This window comes from Microcaecilia unicolor, chromosome 3 (genome assembly GCF_901765095.1).
Source record: "Microcaecilia unicolor chromosome 3, aMicUni1.1, whole genome shotgun sequence".
Lineage (NCBI taxonomy): Eukaryota > Metazoa > Chordata > Amphibia > Gymnophiona > Siphonopidae > Microcaecilia > Microcaecilia unicolor.
The window spans coordinates 249,429,990-249,448,927 of NC_044033.1; the positions used below are offsets into that span (position 1 = coordinate 249,429,990).

Genomic DNA, 18,938 nt, shown 5'->3' on the forward strand with positions numbered 1-18,938 from the left:
TGTGACCTGGCTTGGCCACTGTTTGGAAAAAATGATGCTGGTCTAGATGGACCATTGGTCTGACCCAGTATGGCAATGGAAGGGAATTTCTCTGCATTCATTTTTTTGTCAGACTCGCTCTGCTCTCAGGGTTAGTGATAAGAATATTCTGTCCTGACTAGAGATTTTAATATTGAGTTTGTTTAAGCTCTTCTTTGCACCCTGGGATGCACCTGAGTGAGTAAATGTATCTCAGGATACCTCATATGCACAGCTTTTCTGACGGGGAACTGGTCACTGGCTTGTAGCTGATCCTTACCTCATCCATTACCTGGAATCCCTCTGCTCAGTGTAAGGTGGCAGCTAAGAAAGCAAATAGAATGTTAGGTATTATTAGGAAAGGAATGGAAAACAAAAACGAAGATGTTATAATGCCTTTGTATCGCACCATGGTGCGACCGCACCTCGAATATTGTGTTCAGTTCTGGTCACCACATTTCAAAAAAGATATAGTGGAATTAGAAAAGGTGCAGAGAAGGGCGACGAAAATGATAAAGGGGATGGGATGACTTCCCTATGAGGAAAGGCTAAAGCGGCTAGGGCTCTTCAACTTGGAGAAAAGACAGCCGAGGGGAGATATGATAGATGTTTATAAAATGATGTGTGGAGTTGAACATGTAGACGTGAATTGCTTGTTTACTCTTTCCAAAAATATTAGGACTAGGGGGCACGCGATGAAGCTACAAAGTAGTAAATTTAAAACGAATCGGAGAAAATATTTCTTCACTCAACGTGTAATTAAACTCTGGAATTCGGTGCAAGAAAAGGTAGTAAAAGCAGTTAGCTTAGCGGGGTTTAAAAAAGGTTTGGATAGCTTCCTTTAAAAAAGTCCATAAGCCATTATTAATATGGACTTGGGAAAAATCCACTGCTTATTTCTAGGATAAGCAGCATAAAATGTATTGTACTGTTTTGGGATCTTGCCAGGTACTTGTGACCAGGATTGGCCACTGGTGGAAACAGGATGCTGGGTTGATGGACCGGTGTGTCCCAGTATGGTAATACTCATGTACTTATATAATATCAGGAGCCAAACATAGATCTATTAAAAAGAAAAGAGTATTAAACTGCTGAGAGACATGAACACCACTTTAAAGACTTCTGTTCATATTACTACAGCTCTACTAGATGTACAGAGCACTGTACACAAACACATGAGAGACCATCCCTTCTCAACCGAGCTTACGATCTATTCACGACAGCGAAATAGGACAAATCAGGGCTTAGGGAGGACAAGGACACGGAGAAAGTTTTAAAAGATTGCAGAATCACAAAAGAAATGTTTTTACGTTTAAACGTGAGAACACGATCCGTTTACTGAGCGCAAAAGAAAAAAGAAAGGGACGGTCATTTTAATACAGGTAGAGAAAGGAGGAAGAGGACGTTGAAAAAAGAACTGTAGAAATCTTTTACCCCTCACTGATCCTGAAAATTGAAGGAAGGTGATTGATATGAAATTCAAAATTGTGATGAAGAAGTTACTAAAACCCAAAATGCCCGGAGCTGATAAAGTAGCGACAGTAGATTAGAAGATTTGAAGAGGCACGAGGCCTACGCTTTAGGTGGCAAGAATGTGAAGGTTAAATGGATTTGTTGCCTCCAGTTCAGTCCCAATCCTCGGAGCCACGAGGTCATAGAAAGGTCGCCGCCGCCCTCCCCTACAGCAGGGGCATAGCCAGACAACAGATTTTGGGTGGGCCTAGGCAAGAAGTGGGTGGGCACCGAGTGTTCACCGCCCCCCCCCCCCCCCCAACCACCACCACCGAAAAAATATCTCAGCTGGCAGGAAAACACTTCTTTCCACCTTGGCCAAATATGCCAACTACGCGGTTTTCCCGCAGGGTTGGGCGACTTTTCTAGTTGGCCGCAGGCACTTTTCCCAAGTTGTGGGTTGCGATTTTCTGGGCGATTTTGAGATGGTCCGGCGGCCGCATGGCCCACGCTGGTTGGCTCTGTCTCTAGTGCTCAATGCCCACCCTATTGGTCAAATTTGGAGCCGGATTGAGGCTTAGTTTATCTCCGAGGCCTCATTCCGGCTTCAAATTTGACCAATAGAAGGCGAGGTGGGTGATGAGGTCATCAGCTGATGATGATGACTCATCACTTCATGCTGGAGACTGGACTGGAGCAGCGAGCGCACTGAGAGGAGTAGCAGTCTGCAGCAGGCATGCGCTGAAAACTGAGCATGTGCAGGTGCCAGTATCATAGACAGTAGCGTTTTCATTACCGTTGGGGGGGAAGTCTTCAGCTGACAGAGTTTGGGATCCCCACCAGGTACCTTTAAATGTGTGCTACTGTTGGGTGGGCCTGAGCCCTGAGTGGGTGGACCCTGGCCCACCCAGGCCCACCTGTGGCTACACCACTGCCCTACAGCTTGTGGAGCCAAAGGCGTGTTGTTCCAGGGCTGAGAAAACAGCTGACTGGCCTGTATTCCTCACAGGGTGGCAAAAATAAATACAGTACTAACAGCGGGCAGACAGATCCAGAAATCCGCTAACTCTTACTGTTTCAGTTGAGGGATGGAAAACTGAAGACACTCATTTTCTGCCCTAAAAGAATGATACTGCTGGCACTAAACCCCCCTGCCGATGTGGCCACGGGAGGGGGGGGGGAGGGCTGCTGCCTCTCAGGCTATCACCTGGGGGAGGAGAGGGAGTTGGAAAATGAAGTCCCTCTTGCATTTCATATGGCTTGTAGGGATTGAAACGTGAAATTGCTCCTTCCACTGACGTGGGCTGGGGACAATATCCGAGCCACTTTTTCTCCCGATGTGGCCTGAGGAAGCTGTTGCCCTGCCTCCCTGGCGCATTCCACAGGGCTAAAAAAAAAAATCGTCAACGTTGTCGCTCCCTGTTGTTCAGTTTTTAAGGGAAAAGGACAGAAAGGTAATGGCAGCACCAATATTTAGGAGTTACTAAAAAGGGAGGGGGGACAAACCATGTCTTACCAATTAGTGTGATCGCAGTACCCAGTTTCCTGAGGCAGCTGAGGAAGGGGGGGGGAGAGATTCTGCAGGATAAGTTTCTGAAATTCTGCATCATGTGTGACTAGATTTGCAGTGTCCGTTTTATTTTACACTATAAAAATAGTCTTTTTTCAACCTTGCTTGTGCGTTTGCTTAATTCACTGTGACTGAAATGGAATCTTGCAAACAGGAGCAGCCTGGACCTTGGGTTGCCGTTTGGGAATAGGCAAAAAAGACAGTCCTGGAATCAGTAATAGGGGAGGAGGAGGAAGACAGGGCTTGGAATAGGGAGGAAAATGATGCGATTGAGGAGAGACATTTCCCTTGTCTCTCCTCCCCTCCCTAGATGTCTCTCTGTCCCTCTCCTATATACAGTGCATTCTCATAACTTTGATCCCTGTGGCAAAATAAGGTTTTACCTTGGCTTTTGCAGGGTTCTACAGTTAGTGGCAACCAGAAAATAAGGGGACTTTGTTTTTTGAATCAGCCTGCAGGGCTAGCTCAACCAATAGGCAAGCCTAGGCAGTCGCCTAGGGCAGCAACCTCGCAGGTCAGCAAAGAACAGCAGCAGGCAAAGCAAAACTCTAGGTCCCTGACAATTACACCTGTACTAAAGTCACGGAAGCGTCTCCGCATGCCCAACGTGTGCCAAAATGGAGTTAATGCCCGACTATCGTGTGACTCTTGCGGTAACTTCATTTTTGGACGGCCATCCAATACGTGCATCTGAAAAAATATTTTTATTTTTGGGCGCGCATAGGTCATTACTGCCCAGTTTCCACTTGAGTCTTTACCACTAGGCCAATGACTGGCGGTAAGGTCTCCGACCCCAAAATGGGTGCACGGCAACTTTCATTTTGCCGCACATCCATTTTCAGCAAAAATATAAAAAAAGCCTTTTTTTTTACAGGCGCGCTAAAAAATGGATCAGCGAGCGCCCAAAACCCGCACCTACACTAACACAAGCCATTTTTCAGCGCACCTTTTGTAAAAGGACCCCTTAACCCTCTATTACCTCAGATACAAACGCATCAATTATGAGTTACCGCCCGGTTAAAGCATTAGACTTTACAGCTAAGTCAGTGGCTGGGTAAGGTCTCAGACCTGAAATGGACACCCGCCAATTTTCATTTTGCCGCACGTCCATTTTCAGTCCCCCCCAAAAAAGGTATTTTTTACAGGTGCGCTGAAAAATTATCCTGCGTGCAGCCAAAACTTGTGCTTACACTACCGCAGGCCATTTTTCAGCGCACCCTTAGTAAAAGGATCCCTAACATTGTGAGCCTTCCAGGGACAGGGAAATACCCAGTGTACCTGAATGTAACTCACCTTGTACAAGTCGTTGGTGAGGCCCCACCTGGAGTATTGTGTTCAGTTTTGGAGGCCATAGCTTGCTAAAGATGTAAAAAGACTTGAAGTGGTGCAAGGAAAAGCTACAAAAATGGTATGGAATTTGCATTACAAGACATACGTATGAGGAGAGTCAGGTTCCCCCATTTTGAGACCGTCCAGGATTTCTTACTGCCTCTTCCTGGTGCATTATGGGAGTTGCGGCACTGATGTCATTGGGCAGAATCAGGTACTACAAATCCCACACTGCTTTGCTATAGGAGTTCAACACTCAGTACCGGCCAAAAAAAAAAGTCTCCAGCCTAGAACTGGGTAACTTGACAGCTCTGCAAATTTTGTAGGTGCTAATGTTTAATCAGTCCCCCCCGCTCCCACTGCCAGTATGACTTCTTTACCTTCTGCCCACTCACCCTCAAAAGGAAGCAAGAAAACTACACCAATGCTTGGGAACTGAGGTTGGCATCCGATGCCATTCACTTTCATGCACAATCACCCCCAGATTTCATTCCCCTATTTTATGTCTTACTTTTTTCCACACACGCCTCCCCTGAGGCATAACTGAGCTGGTCACTGTAGTAGCCAGTGCCATCCTGAGGCAGGGGGCAATCATGAAACATAAATTTGGCTATGTCCCTCTTCAGCAATAAATTGTACACAGCCTTGGGTGAATCACTTCATAAAGGCAGTTAAGAAATCCCAATAATGGACAATTACAGCAGTAAAAATATTCAAATACAATACATTTTAATAGACAATGTAGGGTATAAGCAAAGATGGAATATACAGGTAGGTAAGAGAGTAAGAGGAGTTAGAAAGTAAGGTGACAAATTTAAAGAAAGTTGCACACGAGGTAAGAGAGATGGTTAAATATTTTATCTCAGCTAGGGTAGGAGCGGATAAACGTCCTGCTGCAGTACATGCATCCCACGTCACTCCTCGAGTACGTGTGAGACTAACAAATTAGTTAGACTAACAAAATATAACAGCTGCACAAGAGACAGCTTCAGCCTTTTGACATCTTGTCATCTCCTATCTGAATTCTGTTACCGTTTTCATCTCCACCACCTCCTGCGGGAGGGCATTCCAAGTATCCACCACTCTCTCTATGAAAAAATACTTCCTGACATTTTTCTTGAGTCTGCCCCCCTTCAATCTCATTTCATGTCCTCTAGTTCTACCGCCTTCCCATTTGCGGATTAATCCCCCAATGTGTCTGTCACACATCAACTTTTACTCTACTACCATATCACCTTGTATTTGTTCTACCGATACTGGCGATAGCCACTAAGGTACTATGTAAGCCACATTGAGCCTGCAAAAAGGTGGGAAAATGTGGGATACAAATGTAATGAATAATAAAAAACCTTTAAAAGTATTGAAATGGATGTTAATGAGGTAACTCGATATTCCCTCCCAATGCTCAGAGAACAACACAGAAAACATTACTGGCCTTAACTGAAAACTTACCGTCAGCTCATGGGGGGTGTCGAAGGTTTGGAGGAGAGCATTTTTTTCTGAATTTCTGAAATTAAGCTGCCAGTTTTGGAAAAGAAAGGAAGCCCGTGCAGCCTCTGATAGAAATGTGTACGAGTCTGAGCAAAAGTGAAACCACCCATCGGCGCCTGATTTTCTGATTTTCAGCCATTCACAAATTTAAATGCAAACAATTTTTGAAAAGCTTATATTTAAAGGAGCAGAAGCACTTCTGGTTTTGTCTGGGCATGCTCACAGGAGCTGTGCTTACTGCAAAACTGCAATAACGCAGGGTCGTTAATTGAGGAAATGAAAAATCAGCCATTTTGCGTGTGGGGAAACTCACTCACTAGTCGTAGCACAGGCCACCTTTTAACACAGCTTAGTAAAATGGCCCCTAGATCTGATCATAAGTACATAAGTATTGCCATACTGGGACAGACTGAAGGTCCATCAAGCCCAGCATCCTGTTTCCAGCAGTGGCCAATCCAGGTCACAAATACCTGGCAAGATCCCAAAACAGTACATTTTATGCTGCGTAAGCAGTGGATTTTCCCCACGTCCATTTTAATAATGGTCTACGGACTTTTCCTTTAGAAAGCCAGCCAAACCTTTTTTAAACCCTGCTAAGCTAACTGCTTTTACTACATTCTGTGGCAACAAATTCCAGAGTCTAATTACACATTGTAGCTTCACTGCGTGCCCCCTAGTCCTAGTATTTTTGGAAAGAGTAAACAAGCGATTCATGTCTACCCGTTCCACTCTACTCATTTTATTATATTTTATTTTCAAACAACTCTCCCACCCAGCCTCCCATCTCCAACAGCAGGTGCTTAAGGGGAATATATGAGGACCAGGACATGTTTGCACTGGTCATAGTACAGAGGTTCACAGATCACTGAGTGTATTTGTGATCCATAAATGTTGTGTAACTTTATCTAATCCCTTTTGAACCCTTACAGAGTTGGTCTTGAGACTATACTCTGATAGGTGTAGAAGGTATTCAAGCAGGGTCTGTGTAGGGCAAGCAAAGGGATCTAGGGCCTTGTTCTCACACCAGACAGCAAACCTCCTCCATTTGAAAGAATAGCACCTTTTAGTGGAGTGTTTCTACTTGCCTCCTAAGTGCCCCATAGCATTGAGCCCCAGTGTGAATATGGTTTTGCTTGGGTTCAGTCCTGTTCCCTGTTCCCTGTTTCCATCATTCATCACTTAGAACAAGGGCTGTCTTTTTTTTTTTTAACTGAACATTTTATTAAGTTTTCAATCACTCTCAAAAACATCACAACATTGACATCAACTTGACTCTGAGTGATAAACTAATAAACGAGCATTCTCTTTCTGTGTTCTTTCCCTAACAATCAGCTACAATATTCATCCCCCATCCCACCCTCCCCCATCCCCTCTCTCCCCTTCTTTATTCCATCCTCAAATCATTAGCCCTCACAGCAAGGAAACAAAGCAGTGGTTAGTCTTAACTCATGGACTGCCAGCAATTTACTGCAAGAAAACCCATCTACTAGGTATACCTACACCTTTAAACAGAAAAAGGTTCTCCATATGATGTTTCACAAATGGCCACTACCCTATTCGCTGTCATTCTGACACCATGTTTCACTGTTTATACCATCTCTCATCTAGGCCTCAATATATCCTCCATCAGAGTATATCTCAGCACTTTTCTGCCTATTATGTTCCGATTAATAGACTCCCTGTTTCCCAGAATTTCTCAGTTCAGGAAGGGGCTTCTCGATATCAAACTACCATTGCTGAAGTTCCTGTTTTCAGAAACAGCAGGGCCTGGCGGGCTGTGAGCTTGCTCAGAAGCTCAAGACCCGTGCTGGGCGGAATGAGTTTTATGTCTGCAAGCTAACTGACAATGCCAGTGCAGCTGCAGAGGGGGTGAGGAAGGGAAGAGAAACTGCCAAACAACTTGGGGAGAGGATGGGGAGATGCTGAACACCAGGGGGGTGTGGAGGGTAGGGAAGGGAAGATGCTAAATCTGAGGGGTGGAGGAGGGCCTTGAGCCACCCTGGGGGGGGGGGGGGGGGGGGCGCATATCTAGAGAGTCAGATGCCCTTGGGCTGGTCCTGAAATTGATTTTTATGTCCATTAGCCGTCCAGCTCTCTTCGTACCCATTATCGAGGGATATCCGAGAGGCTGTGCAGAGCTTTGCAGTTACACATGGGACAGGTAGGTACAGATCGTATGTATTAATTTACTAAAGCTGGTGGCAAGAAAGACCAAAAAGCCTGTCCTGCATAGGAGATACTTCTTGCAGGTGATCACAGACAGCTGGGATGTATCCTTGCACCTTAAGAATAAACAAAGGAGACTGAATGGGTCACCATGTCTTTTTCTACCGTCACCTCAGAAAACAGCACAAAGGGGGGTGATTCTGCTCACCTTTACGCACTCATGTGCACACTTTTACCCGCAAAAATGACAGCAGGGCAACTAAGCTCTGTTGTGTAATGACACATAAATTCAAGGGGGGGGTGACAAATGTGGGGGGCATGGACAGGACTCCCACTTACACAGGTAACTTGCTGCCTTAGGCATCCACAGTTACACTAGATCTATGGCTGGTGTAACTTGCAGGCTTCTAAATGTTAGATATGCCCCATTCCGGGTTGTGCTAATCTTACGGAAAAACTCAAAAAACACTAAGATGGAGTCAGCAGTCCAGCAGCGAGAGGGGTGCTATCCAGTCTTTTGCATTGAGTGTCACATGTATGATTATCTCCCAATTGGTGAGGTGTCATATGTGTGTGCCCGATGCAAAGAGCTCCTAGCTCTCAGAGAACGTGTCCGTTCCCTTGAGGCTAGAGTAGCAGACTTGATGGAGCTGAGGGAGACAGAGAGGTACATAGAGGAGACCTACAGGGATGTTGTAGAGAAGTCCCACCTCCAGTCAGGTAGCCCCTGTGCTACCTTGGAGGAGGGAGGTCTCCTAGAAGGAGAGCATCACCCTGGTGAAGTAGGAAGTACTCCTGTAGCCAGGACCTGCCCACCAGGGGATGTATTATCCTTTCGCACCGAGGATATATCTCCAAATGTTGCCCGGGAGGGAAAGGTTAGGACAGCTGTTGTACTTGGTGATTCGATCATTAGGCATATAGATAGCTGGGTGGCTGGTGGACGTGAGGATCGCCTGGTGACTTGCCTGCCTGGTGCGAAGGTGGCGGACCTCACGTGTCACCTAGATAGGATTCTAGATAGTGCTGGGGAGGAGTCCGCTGTCTTGGTACATGTGGGTACCAATGACATAGGAAAATGTGGGAGAGAGGTTCTGGAAGCAAAATTTAGGCTCTTAGGTAGAAAGCTGAAATCCAGATCCTCCAGGGTAGCATTTTCTGAAATGCTACCTGTGCCACGCGCAGGGCCCAAGAGACAGGCAGAGCTCCAGAGTCTCAATGCGTGGATGAGACGATGGTGCAGGGAGGAGGGCTTTAGATTTGTTAGGAACTGGGCAACATTCTGGGGAAGGGGGAGCCTATTCCGAAAGGATGGGCTCCATCTTAACCAGAGTGGGACCAGGCTGCTGGCATCGGCGTTTAAGAAGGAGATAGAGCAGCTTTTAAACTAGAAATGGGGGGAAGGCCGACAGTCGCTCAAAAGAGCATGGTTCGGGATAAGGTATCTTTCAAAGATATCACCATAACAGGGAAGATAGAGTATCCTGATAGTGAGGTTGCAAAAGAGATTGTAGTAGATCGGGTATCTTTAAATAACAATAAAAATCAGACAAAAGATTGCCAATTAATACTGTCAAGTACTAAGCATGATGTACTTAGGAACAACAAACATAGTTTGAAATGTCTATATGCGAATGCCAGGAGCCTAAGAAATAAGATGGGGGAGTTAGAATATATTGCACTAAATGAAAAATTAGATATAATAGGCATCTCTGAGACCTGGTGGAAGGAGGATAACCAGTGGGACACTGTCATACCGGGGTACAAATTATATCGTAGTGATAGGGTGAATCGGATTGGTGGAGGGGTAGCATTGTATATTAACGAGAGCCTTGAATCAAATAGATTGAAAATTCTGCAGGAAGCAAAACACTCCTTGGAATCACTGTGGATTGAAATTCCATGTGCAAAGGGGAAAAGGATAGTGATAGGAGTGTACTACCGTCCGCCTGGCCAGGACGAACAGACGGATGCGGAAATGTTAAAGGAAATCAGGGACGCAAACAAACTGGGCAACACAATAATAATGGGGGATTTCAATTACCCGCATATAGACTGGGGTAATGTAACATCTGTACACGCAAGGGACATAAGATTTCTTGATGAAATCAAGGACAGCTTCATGGAACAGCTAGTTCAGGAGCCGACAAGAGAAGGAAAAATACTAGACTTAGTCCTTAGTGGTGCTCATGATCTAGTGCAGGGGGTAACGATACGAGGGCCGCTTGATAACAGTGATCATAATATGATCGGTTTTGATATTGGCATTGAAGGAAGTGAAACTAGGAAATCAAGTACGCTAGCGTTTAACTATAGAAAGGGTGATTACGACAAAATGAGAAAAATGGTGAAAAAAAGACTGAAAGGAGCAGCTCGCAGAGTAAAAAACTTGCATCAGGCGTGGATGCTGTTTAAAAACACCATCCTGGAGGTTCAAGACAAATATATTCCACGTATTAGAAAAAAGGGAAAAAAGACTAAACGTCAGCCGGCGTGGCTAAACAGTAAGATAAAGGAAATCATTAGAGCCAAAAAACAATCCTTCAGAAAGTGGAGAAGAGAACCAACTGAAAGTAACAGGATAGATCATAAGGAATGCCAAGCCAAATGCAAAGCGGAGATAAGGAGGGCAAAAAAGGACTTTGAGAAGAAATTAGCGTTGGAAGCAAAAATACATAGTAAAAACTTTTTTAGATACATTAAAAGCAGGAAACCGGCCAAAGAGTCGGTTGGGCCGCTGGACGAAAATGGTGTTAAAGGGGCGATCAAGGAGGACAAAGCCGTAGCGGAGAAATTAAATGAATTCTTTGCTTCGGTCTTCACCGAGGAGGATTTGGGGGGGACACCGGTGCCGGAAAGAATATTTGAAGCGGGGGAGTCGGAGAAACTAAACAAATTCTCTGTAACCTTGGAGGATGTAATGGGTCAGTTCAGCAAGCTGAAGAGTAGTAAATCACCGGGACCTGATGGTATTCATCCCAGAGTATTAATAGAACTAAAAAATGAACTTGCGGAGCTACTGTTAGAAATATGCAATCTGTCCCTAAAATCGAGTGTAATACCGGAAGACTGGAGGGTAGCCAATGTTACTCCGATTTTTAAGAAAGGTTCCAGAGGAGATCCGGGAAATTATAGACCGGTGAGTCTGACGTCGGTGCCGGGCAAGATGGTGGAGGCTATTATTAAGAATAAAATTGCAGAGCATATACAAAAACATGGACTGATGAGACAAAGTCAGCACGGATTTAGTGAAGGGAAGTCTTGCCTCACCAATCTAATGCATTTTTTTGAGGGGGTAAGCAAACATGTGGACAATGGGGAGCCGGTTGATATTGTATATCTGGATTTTCAGAAGGCGTTTGACAAAGTGCCGCACGAAAGACTCCTGAAGAAATTGCAGAGTCATGGAATCGGAGGTAGGGTATTATTATGGATTAAGAACTGGTTGAAAGATAGGAAGCAGAGAGTAGGATTGCGTGGCCAGTATTCTCAGTGGAGGAGGGTAGTTAGTGGGGTCCCGCAGGGGTCTGTGCTGGGTCCGTTGCTTTTTAATGTATTTATAAATGACCTAGAGATGGGAATAACTAGTGAGGTAATTAAATTCGCCGATGACACAAAATTATTCAGGGTCGTCAAGTCGCAGGAGGAATGTGAACGATTACAGGAGGACCTTGCGAGACTGGGAGAATGGGCGTGCAAGTGGCAGATGAAGTTCAATGTTGACAAGTGCAAAGTGATGCATGTGGGTAAGAGGAACCCGAATTATAGCTACGTCTTGCAAGGTTCCGCGTTAGGAGTTACGGATCAAGAAAGGGATCTGGGTGTCGTCGTCGATGATACGCTGAAACCTTCTGCTCAGTGTGCTGCTGCGGCTAGGAAAGCGAATAGAATGTTGGGTGTTATTAAGAAGGGTATGGAGTCCAGGTGTGCGGATGTTATAATGCCGTTGTATCGCTCCATGGTGCGACCGCACCTGGAGTATTGTGTTCAGTACTGGTCTCCGTATCTCAAAAAAGATATAGTAGAATTGGAAAAGGTACAGCGAAGGGCGACGAAAATGATAGTGGGGATGGGACGACTTTCCTATGAAGAGAGGCTGAGAAGGCTAGGGCTTTTCAGCTTGGAGAAGAGACGGCTGAGGGGAGATATGATAGAAGTGTATAAAATAATGAGTGGAATGGATCGGGTGGATGTGAAGCGACTGTTCACGCTATCCAAAAATACTAGGACTAGAGGGCATGAGTTGAAGCTACAGTGTGGTAAATTTAAAACGAATCGGAGAAAATTTTTCTTCACCCAACGTGTAATTAGACTCTGGAATTCATTGCCGGAGAACGTGGTACGGGCGGTTAGCTTGACGGAGTTTAAAAAGGGGTTAGATAGATTCCTAAAGGACAAGTCCATAGACCGCTATTAAATGGACTGGAAAAATTCCTCATTTTTAGGTATAACTTGTCTGGAATGTTTTTACGTTTGGGGAGCGTGCCAGGTGCCCTTGACCTGGATTGGCCACTGTCGGTGACAGGATGCTGGGCTAGATGGACCTTTGGTCTTTCCCAGTATGGCACTACTTATGTACTTATGTACTTATGTACATCAGAACTTGGGTGCCCAGGTGCCAAGATAGAACAGAGAGCTGTACAGGACCTGGGGATTGTGGGAATCCCACAGGATTCCCGTGGGGATTGAAGAAGTTGTCGAGGGATTTCTACAGGGTTGGAATAAATTACTGCAGGATTCCCCTGGGAATGGAAGAAGTTGCCGAGAGAATGTAGTCAAAATCTCTTGTGTCATGTGTTAATCTGAGTTTTACTCATTACTTTTCGTCCAGACACTTGTTCAAGACTGAGAAAGTTCATATTTCAGAACTTTTTGCATATTTGGGTCTGTTGATACTGATAAGTAAGCCTGGAGGTCTGGGATAGGAGCAAAATGCACGAACAGCATGGCCAGTGCAAGTCCAGTTTTCTTGCCTTGAGATTGTCATTGGTCAGAATGGAAGTGCCCCTGTTGACTTTCTTTTGCAATGTTTTTTTTCTTTAATATAGCAATTTCTTTACAGTTTCTGAACGGAAAAGGCCCTATGGATGGTTCACATCCGGTTCATCTGTCTACTGATGATGAACGGTCGTTAAAAGAATTGATTGCTCTGATATGGAACTCGAGGACATTATTTTTCACCTGATTATGAAGCCCCATTCTACCTGTTTACTGCCACTGGGGGTTAGTGTGATGGAAAGACTCACGTAAGGACGTGTTAAACCCATTTACTAGCGCAGCTCAGTAAATAAACTTATCCCAACACAAATGCACAAATCATAGGAAAGAGCAAGATTTACCTCCGCCCCTAACTCAAGTTTTACTGGTCTAACATTATATGATATATTCTTCTTTCTGTTAATATATTTTTAACATGTTCATGCTTTTCTAATTGTTATGTAAGGCTCACTGAACCTGAGTTTTACTCAGGCTAATGTGGGATATAAATGTCAGACACTAATACTGCAGCGTTACAGGCCCCTTTTGTACTAGTCAGCCTCTTTTACACCAACTGAAATGGGATTTATGGATTGTGAAAAAGCTGTGGTTGTTTGTGCAATGGCCATTAGAAAAACTTCCAATATTGTGCAAGAAAAAGAATTAATAGTTTATGCCACATATGCAGTAAAAGCTGTAGTGTCCCAGTGGATGAATCATGCTCTCTTACATGCCTCATAGGGTAATGTCTCCAAATGGATTACTTTTTTACATGCTTTGTCAGCACCAAACCTCAACTACAAACAAGGATATGTTGAATAGGACTCTCAGTCTCTCAAATTTACTGTCTCACTGGGTAATGTCCCCAAATGGATTTCACCTGGGTTAATGTTTCCAGATGCATTAGTTCTGTGCATGCCATCAAGGGCCTCACCAGTATGAATTTTCTGGTGATCTGTGAGGTATTTCTTCCAAATAAAGCTTTCACCACAATCAGGACATAAAAACGGTCTCCCAGTGCTGTGCAGTTGTTGATGTCTTCTAAGGTTTGACTCTTGTCTGAAGCTTTTACCACACTGAGTACATGTAAATGGTTTTGCTCCTGTATGGATTCTCTGGTGATTTGTGAGATGCATCCTCTCCAAGAATCTTTTACCACATTCAAAGCAGGAAAACGGTCTGTCACCAGTGTGGACCTTTTTATGTCTTCGGAGGAGATATTCCCGAAAGAAGCTTTCACTACAATCACTACATGAAAACTTTCTCCTTTCTGGGTGTGTAATTTCATGTTTTCTCAGGCTGTACAATTTGCAGAAGCTTTTGCAGCATGTAGGACATTGATATGGTTTCTCTCCTGTGTGACTTCTTTCATGTTGTCTCAAGATGAATTTATTAGTGTAACACTTATCACAAAAAGAACATTTAAATGGTTTTTCTCCCGTGTGCCTTCTTTCATGCAGTCTCAGAAAGGCTCTTTTACAGAAACGTTTATCGCATTCATTACATTTAAATACTTTCTCTCTTCTGTGAAGTCTTTTGTGTGCTCTGAGGTCTGATATTTGAGCAAAACATTTATCACATTTATTACACTTAAATTCGCCCTCCTTGTGAGTCTTTTCGTGTTGTCTTTGGTTGCATGCTCTATTGAAGCTTTTGTCACATTCAGAACATTTAAATGGTTTTTCTCCAGAGTGAATCTTTTCATGTCGTCTCAGAAGGGCTTTAGAACAGAAGTGTTTATTACATATAGAACATGGAACAGTGTCCCCTATGTGAATCTTTTCATGTAGCTTTTGGTTGCATGAGGTACTGAACCTTTTATCACACTTAGAACATTTAAATGGTTTCTCTCCCATATGCCTCACTTCATGTCGTCTCAGAAGGGCTTTAGAATCGAAGCTTTTATTACATTCAGAACATGTAATAGGATCCCCCGTGGGAATCTTTTTATTTTGTCCCAGGATACATGTCTGACTGAGACATTCCTCGGAGTTACTGCATATATGTCCTTTGTCTCCTGTATGAATTGTTTTGTGTCTCCTAAGGTTTGAGTTTGAACTGAAACCTTTGTCACATTCTGTACACTTAAATGGTTTCTCTCCCGAGTGCACTCGCTGATGAATTTTAAGCTGTGATCGGTACGTAAAGCATTTCCCACAATCATTACATTTAATGGGTCTGTCTCCAACGTGGATTCTTTTATGTGATGTGAGGTTAGATCTAAATTTAAATTTCTTCTCGCATTCAGTACACTGAAATGGTCTTTCTCCAGAGTGGATCCTTATGTGCCCTTTCAGCTCAGCTCTGCACGCAAAGCCTTCATCACACCACTTACATTTGAACAGCTTCCTTTTCGCTTTTAAATTTCCGTCTGCCTGAAGGTTTGTTTTCTTAATTATTCTTTTCTCTCCTACACTCCATGTAACTGTTGTCTCTCTTCCGTGGTACTGCTCGATAAATTTATGATGTAATGTCTCGGTGAACTCGTTCCCGTGTTCACTGCTTTCTTGGTGCGCAAGAAAAAGTGAATTTGTGGTGAAGTTTTCCCAATTATCGGCGCTTTGGTTTGATCTCTCTCTTTCATGGAGTCTCTGGGTTTGTATAATCTTTGCAAAGGGTTGGAAATTTATTTCCTGTTCAGTGCACGTGGCTGGTCTCTCTTCTTTTTGGCTATCTTCTTCTATCCTGGGTGATGTTCCTTTATTGATACCTCCTTTACAGTCAGCAAAAGGGTCTGGACTGTATCTAGTAGGGTCTCGATATTTCCATTCCTCCATCTGCTGTCCGTTGCAGGCTTCCTGTATCTCACCATTGTTCTTGGATTCATCCTCTGCTAGAGAAAAATAACAGCTTGCTCACTTTCCATTTTGTACTTAGCATCCTGCCTAAGTGGACCCAGGGATGGAATGGGTGGGCCCATGCATTTCCCCTCTGCCCCATCCCCGCCTGCCTACCAATATTAAAGATTAATAGCTTGCGTCATTAATTATATTTATGCATAAATTTCATTATTTTTCTGTTGTTATGCTGTTAACGAAATTGTACGTTTTCTGCTAAACCGTACCTGCTGTACACTGCCTTGGTGAATGTCTTCATAAAGGTGCTTAATATCATATAATCTCTCTGAGGGGCCCTTTTACTAAGCCGCATAAGTGTCTAGGCGCATCCAACGTGCGCCAAAATGGAGTTACCGCCCTCTTGGCAGTAATTTCATTCTTGGTGCGCATCCGATACATGCGTCCGAAAAATAATTTTTATTTTTGGATGTGCATATCGGATGCGTGCAGGTCATTACCGCGTGAGACTTTGCCACTAGGTCATTGGCTGGCGGTAAGGTCTCATACCCAAAATGGACACGTGGCAATTTTCATTTTGCCGCATGTCCGTTTTCGGCAAAAATGTTTTAAAAAGGCAAATTTTGTTTTTGCAGGTGCACTGAAAAATGATTCTGCAAGCGCCCAAAACACGCATCTACACTACCGCAGGCCATTTTTCAGCGCACCTTAGTAAAAGGACCCCTGAATCTCTTAAGAAAGTCACTCAGCTCTTTACTCTCCCTGAAACAACCCCTCAGGTTTGCATTGTTCTATCGAATTGTTAACCTGTTTGATGCCTTGTAACCATCCACTTTGTTCCATGTAAGCCACGTTGAATCTACCAAAAGGTGGGATAATGCGGGATACAAATGCAACTAATTAATTAATTAATCCCAATAAATTAAAAAAAAATACCTCGGCTGGTGAGATCCCCAATCCCATCAGCCGAAGACCTCCTTCGCCGGAACCCCCAGGCCATCTATGTTTCAATGCCAACACCCCCCACACGCTCAATGACGGCAGTGCTGTCGGTCTGAGAGCACAGCTGATGACTGCCACAGAGATTAAATGGGGTTCCAGTGAAAGAGGTCTTTGAACTCTTGCCCACTCAGACCCACTCATGGCTACACCATGGCTACACCATGGGGCAAAGGGAAAACATTTCCCCCTCCTTTCCTATCTCCGCAGTAGTTTTCTGTTTTGTTGCTAGATTATCGACATGCATCAAAAAACCTTGAACGTTTGCTGGAAATCCATACCAAATAATGCATTGACATGGAAATTGCAAAAATAATTGTAGCTCCCAAGAAGTTTTCTTGCTGAATGGCAAAGAAATTGCTTCCTCCTTTCCTGAGTTTCCCTACATAGATTAGGATAAATTCAAAATTTACCCCTAAGAAAGTCAACATTCTGAAATCAAAAATACAAAAGCATTACTGAGTCCTTATCCTGGGCAAATACAATCTCTTGCTATATTCTTAACCCAGCTGACTAGCTTTTGGCTGAAAATTCAGCAAAATTTATCCAACTACTGTAAAACCTAACCCGTTATCTGGCCGCTGAGCGACTTCCTGAAAATGTACCATTTAGTACATAAGTATTGCCACACTGGGACAGACCAAAGGTCCATCAAGCCCAGTATCCTGTTTCCAACAGGGGCCAATCCAGGTCATAAACACCTGGCAAGATCCCAAAACAGTACAATATATTTTATGCTGCTTATCCTAGAAATAAGCAGTGGATTTTCCCCAAGTCAATTTAATATTGGCATATGGACTTTTCCTTTAGGAAGTCATCCAGACCCTTATTAAACCCCGCTAAGCTAACCGCCTTTACCACAATAAAATGGTAAATGACATGACGGAGTAAGATTCTCTCTCTAGCAAGGACTGTAAAGGAATTTATTTTCTCACCCGTATCGATAACCTCCTCTCTTTTTCCCACGGCATCGCTGATATGAGAATCTTCAATTTTGAGGATCTCTACTGTAGGGTCCGGACCGTACATGGGGCTGCCTGTTAGAAATAGGGGAAAGTACCATCAGCTTTCAAATGGTCCTGGATGCTGACTTCATAATTGGTTAATGTGAGATAATGGGAATTCTCTGAGCTGTAAACATTTACAGGGAAAGTCTATACATTGGCAGTTCAGTCTAATGGCATCTTGGCTGCAAGATTCCATTATAGAATGCTAACTCAAGATTAAATAAACATATGCTTGCCTACACATGGGGACATCAATGTTACTTTTTTTTTTCATTCACTTGGTCACTGCACAGAGTGGCAGAGGGAAAAGAAGCCTAAGGTATTCTTATACCATGTAAAATGAGTATTCTTGTTGGGCAGACTGGAGAATTCCTTTATTAAATGAAAGTGGAAAATCAAATTTCAATACATTACATTGTGCAGTTATAAAGCCAGCCCCTCTATACTTTTATACAAAAATGCAAATTTTACACAAAAAAACCGTCCCTCCCAACCCCCCCCCCCCAAACATTCAACTCAACTTCAAGCGTACATGCTTCCACCAAACCCCAAAGGTCTTTACCCCCACCTCCACCCGTTCCCATCGGGCCACTTCCTGGACAGCTCAGACAACGTCCCAGGAGACCTGCTCAGCAGACCTGCACTCCTGGCCCAGGGACACCCCGCAGCGAGCCATCCACAGGCAGTATCTGATGATAACTGAGATTAGAAAGGCGGTACCTGGCTCTAGCCGCCCCGTCTCCCCCTGCCTCCCATACACCCAGTCCGCATAGGTGTAGGACGTGAAGCTGGGGATGGCCAGCAAGGCAGCCACTCTCCGGCAAACCGCTATGGAGAATGGACACTCCTTCAGGAAGTGGTCCATGGTCTCCAGCCAGCCAGCACACTCCCCCCTCGGGCAGTCTCGGTCCTGCTGGTTCCTACACCGAAGGTTTGCCCTAACATACAACCTGCCATGTAGGGACAGCCAAGCAATGTCCCTGTACTTGTGTGGGATGCGTTTGGACGAAATAAAACGCAGGCCCTGCCTCAGCACGGACTCCGGAGCATCCCTAAGAGCCAGGGGAGAGGAGAAGCATTGGGAGTGAACCCGCTCCACCCAGATCTCCCTCTGCCCTGCCCTAACTTCCTCCC

At 44.3% G+C, this 18,938-nt stretch overlaps 1 protein-coding gene across 1 annotated transcript in view; it reads right to left on the reverse strand.

Moving 5' to 3' along the window:
• Positions 1–13,424: 13,424 nt before the first annotated feature.
• Positions 13,425–18,938, reverse strand: part of LOC115466460 (oocyte zinc finger protein XlCOF6-like) — a 37,186-nt gene continuing 31,672 nt past the window's right edge. The window contains exons 6-9 of the mRNA XM_030197693.1: positions 17,733–17,834; positions 15,063–15,836; positions 15,000–15,011; positions 13,425–14,723 (exon numbers count right to left, since the gene is read on the reverse strand). Of these exons, the coding sequence (XP_030053553.1) occupies positions 13,831–14,723; positions 15,000–15,011; positions 15,063–15,836; positions 17,733–17,834 (1,781 nt within the window). The 3' untranslated portion in view covers positions 13,425–13,830. The remainder of the gene's footprint in view (positions 14,724–14,999; positions 15,012–15,062; positions 15,837–17,732; positions 17,835–18,938) is intronic.